Raw genomic sequence first — 12,563 nt, 5'->3', positions numbered from 1 at the left:
GGAACACACCACAAGCTGTTTTCTTTCCAACATGCTGTCACTGAATGAAACCCCAATTGAACCTAAATGGAGAGAGAAGAGTCATTGATCATATATTTATCCTGAGTGACTTTTATCGACTGTTGTTTTCTTTTGTTTGTATTTATAGCTCATTTCAGTTGTTGTTTTTGTATTTTTAATCAATAACCAACTGCTTTTACCAAACTTTAAGTACTCAAGAAAAGTTATTTATTTTGCTACAATTTATATTCCATGTATTACAGCATTACGTTTAATGCCAAAAAGTATTATATATTTTTACTGAAGTGCTTTTCTTTGGGCTACAATCACCTTCACATTCAGCTCCGGTCTCATCAGAATGATGTAACATTTGGGGATGAAGATGCAGCCCAGGAGTCCAGCACTGGAGGACAAGATGGCGAAGACCTCCACAGCCACCATGTATTTCCCTTTGGTGCTGAGGTAGGCTGGGATGAAGGAGATCCAAACACTGCAGAAGACCAGTATGCTGAATGTGATGTACTGAGCTTCATTGAACGTGTCTGGAAGTTTCCTGGCTAAAAATGCTACAATAAAGCTGAACACAGCCAGACATCCCATGTAGCCAATCAGAATGTAGAAAGCAGTGACAGAGCCCTCGTTACACTGTAATATCATCTTCCCCACCTCCACTTTGGTGTCATACTCTGGGAATGGTGGGGAAAAGACAAACCAGAAGACACAGATCACAAGCTGCCCAGAAGAGCAGATAATCAGGAGGAAAACTGAGAATTGTTTCATCATCCACTTGTTAATACTGTTAGGTCTGGTGACATTAAAAGCCAAAACAACAGTAACTGTTTTAGCCAGAACCGAAGAAACTGCAACAGAGAAAATTGTCCCAAAAACAGCTTGTTGGAGAAGACAGGAGATCTTTGTGGGGCGTCCGATGAAGAGCAGAGGACAAAGAAAGGACAGGATCAGTGAGATGAGAAGGATGAAGCTGAGGGTCCGGTTATTGGCTTTTACTATTGGAGTGTCTTTGTGTTTCACAAATATCCCAAACATGATAATAGTTCCAAAACAGAATAATAGAGCCATAAACATAAGAGAAAATCCCAATGTATCTCCATAAGACAGGAATTCAATTGTTCTTTGTATACAGCTGTCTCTTCTCTCATTGGGCCATTGATCCTCCGGACACTTATAACACCTTTCCATGTCTGAAAGTGAAGAGAAAGTTCTCATGTTTTGAGCACAGTTTCAGGAGGCGTGCATTTATCTGATATCACTATCATTACAAAGGCACAATGAGGGATTAGAGAAGAACAAGGCATAACTTTAAGTCTGATATTGCGTTATATATAGCTTGCATAGAGCTAGGGTCAGTAAATGAATTATTGCATCATGTGATCGACAGAGATGTAAACCAAGAACGGAATGAAGAGGAGAAGATGACTAAAAGCCGAGCAACTGGTGACTAGTGATGACCAAATCAGGAGGAATCGCTGATTGATGGGCTTAAACCTTTCTATGTAGACATTTATAATTTAAGGAAAATAACACAAATGAAGAACCGAGGCCATCAGAATGAAATCATTCTCTTCGAGATGGATATATTGTATATTCTGGCATTAATTCAGGAGAATACACAATAAAGAAATTGCATATTTTTTTCTGCTTTTACAACCAGTTCATCTCCTTTAACACGTAACCTTAATCCTAAAACTTAAAGGTCGATTTTGGACGGGTATTTTTGTTGTTTTTATTTAATAGTCCCCAAGCAGCATGAAAAAAGTTAAAAAAAAAAAATCTCTTGCTGCAATTCCTCTTGTGCGACGCTATCTGCCGCAGAGTCATCCACTCTGTGTCACCCAATCCAGCCAATATCAGCAGATCCTTAAAAGGTACCAACCGTTCTTATTGGTGATCTCATTCTCCGGGCAGGGTGCACAGTGGTGACAGCACGGTTGTCCTCCTTTATGTTGAAGTTTTTGGTATCCGGGGAGGCAGCTCTCGGAGCACAGAGAACGTGGAGTCTGAAGACAAAATCCAGTTACTATAATATATTTTGATTAATATTTAAGATTTTCTTTTAAAAATGTTCACCAATGGACACCAAGGTTGACTTAATGTACTTTTTGGAAAGCGTGAAGACTGCATGTTTCTAATATGCATTTATACTGTCAACCATTGTATTGTTCTTTATAAACATTCTCTAATGCTCATTACTCTCTAAGTGTCCGTTATTCTGCTCCCTTTGATACACATGATCTAAAGTAATCTCCAAAAGATCAGCCGCACAAAACCAGAGTACGTAAAATCCAAAGTTTTATTGAAGTAAATTCAAACAAATTCCGAGAAAAGAAATCCAAAGTATGATATGCAATATGTACATGAGAGGCGTTGGTGTGGGGGAGACTGACACTGATGTACATATTGCATATCATACTTTGGATTTCTTTTCTCGGAATTTGTTTGAATCTACTTCAATAAAACTTTGGATTTTACGTACTCTGGTTTTGTGCGGCTGATCTTTTGGAGATTGATTTGACAAGTGAGAAGCACACTGCAGCCTTGTAACGGACGTACCCTGCAGGGACCTGGTGTCGGTGGCCGTCGCTTTCCTGCGCAGGCGTGCCGTGGGTCAGCGGCCCCAGCTAACCGACGTGTGTTGGTGACGTCTGGTGCCGCTGTCCGTCGCTGTCTCGCCCAGGCGCATCGCGGGCCTCTTTCGTCTCTCCCTCCAGAGCCGTCTATGTCAGGCACAGGCGCGCCGCGGAACTCCTCCCCCTCCAGGCGCAGCACTCGGCATAAAGTCGAGGTGCAGGTAGTTGATCTGCATCTTTCTGGTGATCGTGGCAGGACGCTGATCAACTCAGCGCCTCACTCGCCTCTAACCAACCTGGACCCAGAGACTTCACCTGGACCCTCTCACAGACCATAAACCGCAAGTACCCTGGGCTATGTTATCGGAGAGACCCAGCACTCCTATGTCAGCTATAGCCTAAAGTATACCATTGACAAATACTGAATGCTCTCACCTGTGTTCTGCTACTATACCACCTGTGCTACCTCCATTTGAAGTTGTGACAAACCATAGATGCTCCTTCTATGTTAACAACTCCCTAGAAACCATTGTCATTAGTAACTTGCATTTCTAATTGTTGCATTGTTTACCTATACTAAAACCTGCCTGTTGCTGCCCTCTAGGGGACTCTGAGGAAGTGACAGTTTCTCTTAAACCAATTCACCAATATTGCCTGCCTTATACGGGGTGTGATGTGTTGCAACTAGGGATGCACCGATACCACTTTTTTGGGTCTGAGTACGAGTACCGATACTTTTTTTACATACTCACCGATACCAATTACCGATACTTTTTCTTAAAGGGGCAGATCACATTTTTTCCAAAGCAATACAAAATAATGATTTTAGGTCAGTTTCTTAATATTATGAAGAACTGTAACTCAAAAGACAACATGACTGTCAAAAAAATAAGTTTACTTTGCTTAAATTGTCACAAAGTTGTACTCAACGAAAGTTAGTAAAATCTCAACGTGCCATTTGAAAAAAGGCCACAAGATGGCGTATGGATAGGATGGAAGCAGATGGAATTGTGTAGAAAAGTGAAAAAAACTTAATTTAGCTTAAGACCTCATTCAGACAACTAACAGCCGGCCCATGTTATATTAATACAGCATGGTCAAAGATAAATTAATCTTTATTTTATATAATATTGATTAAGCAATGGAAAAAACTATTATTTTATATTTATTCATGCTGTATTCACTCAGCTATGATTCCCTGGCTGGAATCCTTTTTTTTGCACCTGTCCCCCCGCCTACTCTTAAAACTGGGCAATCTAGGGAGTAGTTGTTATCTGATACCCGTACCTATAACCTCCTCCTATCCGCAGTTGCGATCCACTGGGGAATTGACCCTCTCTTGAGGCGAGCCTTACTAGCCTGCATTTAGAGTATGAACTGATTGCAGACGGGGATGGAATCAGAGCAGTGAGTTGCCGGAGTTCTTTGACATTTACACATGATTTAAAGTGTTTCTAAAACCAAAAACCAAAATGGAATATATTGCAGCTCACCAGTCCTTAGATGTGGGGCTGCACTCATTTTTTTCAAGCTAAGAATATTTTAGAAACTACCCGTTAATCTCCCTAGAAATACAATTGTCACTCCCTGTGAGATGAACAGAAAGCAAAAACATTGTTATCTTTCTTCTGTAAACTACTATGTAATAGAGATGAACAAAGGCAGACATGTTTGATGTCCAGCCTGTATGACAACCACAGCTGCTGCCATAGATTCCATGGAGAGATGAGTGTAAACATCAAGAGACATGAAATGATTTCTGGTAAGCTGCAATACATAAAATGTTTGGTTTTTGGGGTCAGATATGCTTTAGACGGAAAGGGTCATCAATGATGGATGCTTTAGACGGAAAGGGTCATCTGTGATGGATGCTTTAATGGAAAGGGTACTCAATGATGGATGCTTTAGATGGAAAGGGTCATCAATGATGGATGATTTAATGGAAATGGTCATCAATGATGGATGCTTTAGATGTAAAGGGTCATCAGTGATGGATGATTTAATGGAAATGGTCATCAATGATGGATGCTTTAGATGTAAAGGGTCATCAGTGATGGATGATTTAATGGAAATGATCATCAATGATGGATGCTTTTTTTTCAGTGTGGTATTTTGGGGTTTTCATTTCTTTCTGTTTGATTTTTTGTTATTGTATAATGATAAGGCCCCATTTTTTAATTCAATTGTTTTTTGACCATCTGTTCATGAAGCTGCCTTTGGTGCATCATTTAAGAAAACGTGCAAAAACAGTGTTCACCAAAACCACATCAAATGTATAATACCTACAATCACAGCTATCCCAATAGCTAAAATAAAAGTTAGGCATACACCAGTTAGGCCTACAATCCTTGATTAAACCTATCTGGCTGCTGGCCACTTTCACACTGCTGTTATCATCTGCAGTATGACTGTGGCCAAGATTTCACCACTTTTCGGTGATATTTCATATGTGTATATCAACAACGCATGATGCAAAGAAATTTAACACGTTTTTAATGTGTTTTTAATGTTTTGTAAGAACAATAAAATTGCTTTTGATTTTTTTTATAAGAATATTGTGTAATGCTTCTTTCCTCAGTACTACGTTAAATGCCCCATTTGTTTCTACAATATAATTTTGCTGTATTTTTGGCATATTTTAATGCTTATAGTCAGTGCTCTTTGTGTTTTTGGGCCTAGCCTTGTATCATGTGTGGACTCTTAATTGTAGTATTTTAGGATCTGCCTGTACTCTCTGTCCCTAATACATTTTGGGTAATTCTCCAGCATTAAAAATGTCCTGCTGCTGGCCAATTTTACAATGCTGTATCATCTTCAGTCTCTTGAGTTTGATGGCAATTGGCCAGCAGAAGGACAGTTTTGCATCAGCAAGAATAGGGACAGCTTCAGCAAACTACTGGAGAATGTGAATCTGCTGGTCAGTGCGGACCTTTTACTGTTTGAGGAAAACAAAATGTGTTACTGCTAAAGCTACCTAAATTATATTAAGCTGAAATTAATTAAATTGGAGTGCTGCTGCTGCTTTTATTAGCCCTAAAAATGGTCCATAATGTCTAACATCAATTATTAACAGGATCTAAAACAGTATACGTCGAACCCATGGCAAATGTACCCATCCCTATTTATACCTAAAAATACTAACTTACAGTTTTTTATATATTTATATATACAAGGGGGGTTTAAACTTAAAATACTGTGAAATATGTGAACTTAAAATAAAATTCCTGATATACAGTATTTCATAAATATGGTCTAACTCAATCATTGTGTGCTTCTGTATTTTTACATTGTACCAAGTGAATCATGGATGAAAGGTTGAAACAGAAGCATAGCAATTGAGTTTCTGACAAAAGAGGGTTGTTAGGGTGATGAGATCCATACACGCCTGAACAAAGCATATGGTGATGTAGTAATTGACTTGAGCAATGTTAGGCGTTGCATAAAGAAGTTTAAAAAGAGAGAAATTGACATTGTTGACAAGGCTTTGAATGGTGGCATTCGAGATCTCCTCGTCCAAAGAAATTAAAATCTGCCAGAACAGAGCAAAAAGTCACATTGAACGTGTTCTCTGATGACCAAGGTATCATTGTTATGGACCTTTTGGACAGCAGGCACAACAGTCAAACCTACATTGGTACACCTTGAAAGCTGAAGGAAGCCATCAGGAAGAGAAAAAATAGTGCTCTGTGGATTTTATCCAAACTAGATTAGAGGTCTGAGTAGCATGATGGTGCAAATGCATTGAATGTGATGGGGACAATGTGGAAGGGTAACTCTAAGTAGAGGAGTTTATAGTCTGACTCTATGTATGTTCATTGTTTCCATCTCTGCGTAATTAAATATCCTATATCTCAACAGGCATTACTTTTTGCTACCTCCTCGCATATAGGTCCTTAGCCCACATAAAACGCACAAGTTGGGCTCAACATTCTTAATATTTTTCTTAAAAAAAGGCATTTAAAAGAAAATTTCTGGATACCTGAGAGAATTTTGGACTCCACTGAACTGCACTCTCATTAAGTTGGAGTCTCACTTCCTTCCCGTAATTGTAAAAATATCCAACAGTAATCATTGATAAGGATTTATTAGGTGTAAATACGATGTTTAACAGATCAAACCTGGTTGAGACTTTTCCTTCATTAAACTGTATCTCCTCTCCTCCTTTAGTTGTAATGTGCGCTCTCTGTATCGTTTTACTCGTTGTAACCTCATAACAATTGGTATTTTGTTGTGTTTTGGGGCATTTAATTAAATTTTTCACTAAATATTGGGGTTTAATAAGGAGTTGCGCTAATATTGCGCAACATAAAAATTTGCAACTACCACCATTTTATTCTATAGGGTCTTGGCATTCAGAAAATATATAATGTTGGGGGGTTTTAAGTAATTTTCAGGCCTAAAATGTGGAATATAACATGGGTACAAAAAAATGAAAAAAAGGCATCAGTCATGAAGGGGTTAAAGTACATTTTCCTAACTGACCAATCTTTCCCTTTGCAGATTATCGGCTTTCCTTACATCAGCTACCAATACACTGACAAAATGGCTGCCCCGAGCACCCCCCTTTTATAGTTAGGGGGTTGGCTTATCCAAAAGCCCCCTATTGACTATTTTAAGCCTGCTAGATATTCAGTATCATGCAGTGCATTATGGTTTTGAAAAAATACTCCTGGGTGAATCTGCAAATAAATTTGCCAGAACCTCCAACCCATGGCAGTGGTGGACCCAAACTTCATTCTTCTTCTTCTTCTTATTACATAGCACATTCTTAGTGCTGAGCACGTTTATATAACTAAGTGTTATGACCAGGGAAGGACCGGTATCAAGTATGAGTACGAGTACTGATACTGGTGCTTCCTCTGGCATGGAGCAGGCTTCCCAGGCAATCAGGAAGCCGGGCGGTGGGTAATGACATACTGCCCGGCTTCTTGATTTCCTGGGAAGCCAGCTCCATGTTGTTGGCCGGCTTGATTGTGGTTGGCCGGGAAACCGGCTTTCCAGCCAATTAGCATCGAGCCAGCTTCCCAGCCAATCAGGAAGCTGGGCGGCGAGTAATGGCACACCTCCCTGCTTCCTGAATGGCCGGGAAGCCGGCCCCATGCTGATTGCCTGGAAAGCTGGCTTCCCGGCCATTCAGCATTGAGCTGTCATTACTCGCCACTCAGCTTCCTGATCGCACGGAAAGCTGGCTCTGTGTTCCTCTACGGCACTGTCGGTCAGAGGAATCTTCCTCTGACCGGAAGTTCTGGTATCGAAGCATATGTGCGAGTACAAGTACTCACCCAAATACTTGGTATCGGCACCTATACTAGTATCGGTATTGGTACATCCCTAATAGTATATGTATGTATCTTGGTGTTTTCCTTCATAAAATACATTGTGGGATTTGCATATTATCACATTGTTTTTTTTAGGTGGCCAAGCACAGCAAGGCAGGATTTTAGTACTCGCCCAAATACTCGTATACTAGTATCAGTATGGGTGCATTCCTTGTTATGACAAATGTCATAAGATTTATGACCACTGGTCTTGCATGATGAGGTTGGGAGAGCAGCGGCCAGTCGGGCGACAAAGAAGAGTGGCTTCGGAAGACCGGTCTTACGAAGACTGTGGGAATGAGAAACAGGGTAAGTAGTTCACCTTATTCCAATACCCCAAGGCAAAATGAGCATTTAACCCTTGCAGTGCAAAGGGGGTCCCACGGCAAAATATACACCTTCCCAGACGCTGCTGGAAGATGTGAGAAAACTCCTGTTTATTACCCATTTGTCGACTGCTATATTGTTTATCTGTGCTCTAATTCAGCTCTTAGTGCTTTGGTTTTCCTGTGTTTAGTTGGCTTCTGTCACACTCTCATAATAGCCACACTGGACTAGGAACTGTGTATGTTATGTTGGGATGTATATGGCACTGAAACATTAACATATTACACCATTTTTAAAAGAAATCTCATAGGTTTTGTGTTTTGTCCATGCCCTCATTTTTGTTAGCACGTCATCCAGCATCTGAAATTTCTGCACTCAAAAAGTACCGGTCTGAATGCAAAGTGCAGTGGTGGCTGACTTGCAAAATTTAGACAGCCTGAGCTGTAACCAAAAGGCTGCGCTTAATGTTCAGTATACTGTATGTAAAGCTGGACTGTCAGAGAGTGAAGACAACTTCGAGGAAATGCTGGTCAGAGACTGTGGAAAAGCTACAGGTTTGTTTGAAGACAGAGAAAGACTGGAGGCGTGTTATATGAGGCTAGTAGAGATTACTTTGACTACCCTATTACAAGTCTATTGTGCCACACTCTCTGCAGACTGCTGGAGTTTTAAGGCCACTCTACAAGTACCAAATGGTCACATGTGTCCTTCAAGCTACAGGTTGAGTACCAGGGCTATAGTTGAACAGTGCCAATCCACCAACCAAGATTAGAAACCCTTGTCATGGTTTTAATGGTGTCTGTGTCCTCACTGGGGAAATTATCATCTCTAGGTTACCAGGACAGAAAGTGGGAGGAAATCTGAGATTGTTGTGACCTGAACAGGAATAGAAAGGAACTCTTCCAATGGGCACACTTGTTTCAGTGACAACTATCTAAGATGGGAGGTGTGCACCCTTTGGAGGGATTCCTCTTACTCCCTGTTGGGTCTACAAGACTGGAAGTGAAAGGACATCTGCTGACTACAACAAAAAAGGCAGAAAAAAAACCAAAAACATAACAGGGGTTATACCATTCCCTAGTGTATTGAAAATTAAAAAAATGCATTCTTAAACAATGAAACCACAGAGAATGATAATCATTAATGCTCCAGAATCTGACTAGGGACAGTCAGAGTTGCTTTCTTGTTCACAACTCTATTTCACATTTTGGTATCTGACTTAGAGCTCAAGGATGTTTACTTTTTGGGTTATGTAAAATGCAGAGGTCAGCATTATTACAAATATTATTACATATTTTACAAATGCATATATATATAGCATTGCATTTTTCTGCACTGTATTTTTCTGCACTGTATACATCTAATCTAGAGCTGTCCCATGCAGTACTTTCTTTTAAACAACTGGATATTATCAGTCTTCTGAGTTGAATGATGGCCGGCCTCAAATCAACCCATTTACTCTGAGCCCAGGCTGTCACGGACCTGCCCTATCATCATGCCATCTTGGATGTTCGCATGGCACTAACCCCACTAGATGGACTGAGGAGCATATGATTACAAAGTTATTTTAAATTCACATTCTGTGTTATGTTACCCGAGCATATTCCTTGTACCTGCCATAGGTGGCAATTTTGGGTTCTAGCCTCAATGACCTTATTGTGTAAATATACATCATGTGGGGCGTATGCCAGGGCATAAACTGCAGAGTACACGCTGAAAGTGTAGCGAAAATTTTCCACATCATAACGAGAGGGATCCACAGAACGGAAACTATAAGACTCTCTGCATGCTTTATCATAAGACTCTTTCTCAATAGATTCAGGCACACAAGAGAATTCATCTCTCCAAGCATCAAAAATCATGGGGTTATCAGGATATTTCTCAGGGTTGATATCAAGAAGATAATCCTTCAGTCCCGGAATATTCCCTCTGTGTAAATCGACCAGCAGAGAACCATTAAGAGCAATAACAGACTCGTGGTTATTATATATCTGGATAGCTCCGAACAATACAAAGATCTTCCTTGAGGCTGAAATATCGCTAACCACATTGATTAGACTATTAGCCTTTGCATTACCATACACAATTACAATGCTGCAAGTTAATTGTGAAAGGCTGTGATAATCTTTTTCACTTCTCGCAATATCATAATGGTCAGCTAGAGTGACAGCAAACTCAACACAAATCTTGTTTTTTATCAGAAGAGTTTTCAGCTCCGTATTGACCTTCTGACCGTCCTCATCATCTGAAGACACAATGCCCACCCAATTCCAGCCAAAATGCTTCAGTAAGAGGATGATGGTTGCAAATTGGTCCTTCACATCAGGGACTGTGCTATAGAATGAGGGAAACTGGAACTTACTATAGAAAGTTGGATTCATTGCGCCATAGCTGATCTGTAGTAACAAAAAACAAATTCAAATATAATTCAAAGTCATCAAAGCAACTCTGGGCAAAATGTCTCCTCTTAGACTGGGCACAAACAGTTGCTGGTCCTTGTTGACTGGCCACTCAGGAACCATCATTGCCACTTGGTGGTGGACAGAGTTCTCACTATGTATAAGCTCTGACTAGGTTGACTTAAAGATTACACAGGGCTTCCTCTCTTCATTTCCAGTGACAGGGGAGAAGAAAATAGATGAGTATGTAACGTTAGGGTTGGGGGGAAATTAAATTGCTCACAAGTGGTACGTTCAATAACTTGTTTGTTAACTAAATTTAATTTATACCACCGCCCTGGAAGAAGTTACAACTGGCCTGGGTAAACTTCAATTGTTTAAACGCCAATTTTTTAACGCCACTTAGCTTCCAGGCACTTTGTTCTCCAAGCCCTGGATCTTTTAGAATATTCAGTCCATTGTTCTAGACCTGTGTTATTCACATTACCTGAGGATACTGATAGATCCCCGTCAGTGCTGCTGATGCCAAAGATGAGGGAATGGTCCTGTGACCTATGAACCCAACCACTTTATTCTTCTTATGACAATCAAAGTTTGGAATTGGATCCTCTGACCCGGATAAGACATCCAGAACACTCTGTACAGCTTCATGTTCCCGGTTACATGTATCATAAACCTGGAATCCCAACGTGATGTTCGGCAGCAGGTCTGTTCTATTGTTAATTTCCTCTATAGCAAATATGAAGGCCAGAAGATGTCTCAGATACATGTGAGGATATCTGAAGAGAGACAATTAATCTTGCTTTGTATGCAACAAAAATCAATAATACACTGTTCTATAAGTATTTAAGCAAATAATGTACAACTAGATTATGATTCCTAACACAAGATTAGAAATGGAGGCAAAAATGGAGGCAAAAATGGAGGCAAAACAAAGCAAGTTTGGATAAAGCATGGATGCTTCCAGCTGAGTTACACAAATGTACCCTGAACTGTGTTTGACTGGAAGAGAAGAAGTATAGAAGAACAAGTGGCTGGGTTTAAAATGGCATCTTTTCCATACCCATTTTTAATGGCGGGTGGAGGTGACACTGGAGTGTCAATTCTTGGTGTCACTTCAATTGCAACCCCTCTTTCTTGATAATGATGATCATGGTGTTTTGTTGAATTGGCAAGCAAGGCATAAGCGTAAAATCTAAACTTTTCAACTATTAGTCCCAAGCAAAAGAAACTGAGGACTCATGGATACCCTAAAGCCTTGGTTCTCAACTGGAGGGTCATGACCCAAAAGTGGGTCGCGACCCCATGTTCAGTGGACAGTAGAAAGGCATCATGGCACACTCACAAGTCAGCATGTAAAACAACTTGTCTCACCACTAAGGTTAATAACAGAGGTTTGGATACACGTCTTCATTGGGTCACGACATGCCTTCCTTCTAGGTGAGAGACTCCTCAGCCTCACCATAGCGCAGCACCGTCAGTTCTTGTGCCCTTCAACTATTCAAAATATGGACCTGCGTGTCAGCTTGAGGTGGGGTGGGCTGGAAGTATGGCCATAAGTGAGCTCCATCAATACGTGCATTGCTTACAGTTCCCACATGTGCCCTGTAGACCTCTACAGGGCGAGCAAGGGAGCTGTACAAACAATGCACACATGGATGGAGCTCCGTCACAGCACAGCAGTCCACACTGGACATCAGGCTGAGGATCCATTCCAGTTCTCATATGGTAGGGAGAGTGGATCTTAAAAAAAAATATATATCATTTTTTTGGAGTGTGTGTGTGTGATAATGTATGTGTGTGTGTGTGAGATTGTGTCTATGGTTGTGTGTGTCGGTCACTGTTTTTGAGGGTCCGTTCACACTAGTACAATGCGTTAATCACACAGTGATTAATGCACTGTACCACGCAAATTGCACCTACTGCATGTT

At 40.5% G+C, this 12,563-nt stretch overlaps 1 protein-coding gene across 1 annotated transcript; it reads right to left on the bottom strand.

Moving 5' to 3' along the window:
• Positions 1-297: 297 nt before the first annotated feature.
• On the bottom strand, positions 298-11,401 carry LOC108798633 (vomeronasal type-2 receptor 26-like). The gene is made up of 5 exons (XM_018570398.1): positions 11,120-11,401; positions 9,904-10,629; positions 6,568-6,624; positions 1,895-2,018; positions 298-1,202 (listed from the first exon to the last, which is right to left on the bottom strand). Exons 1-5 carry the CDS (start codon positions 11,399-11,401, stop codon positions 298-300), a joined length of 2,094 nt encoding a protein of 697 aa, XP_018425900.1.
• Between the last annotated feature and the right edge of the window lie 1,162 nt (positions 11,402-12,563).

Source organism: Nanorana parkeri, unplaced genomic scaffold (assembly GCF_000935625.1).
Source record: "Nanorana parkeri isolate BGI_ZX_2015 unplaced genomic scaffold, ASM93562v1 scaffold1529, whole genome shotgun sequence".
NCBI classification, from domain to species: domain Eukaryota; kingdom Metazoa; phylum Chordata; class Amphibia; order Anura; family Dicroglossidae; genus Nanorana; species Nanorana parkeri.
The sequence above is the reverse complement of the archived record's forward strand: the minus strand, read 5'-3'. Positions and strand labels throughout refer to the sequence as shown.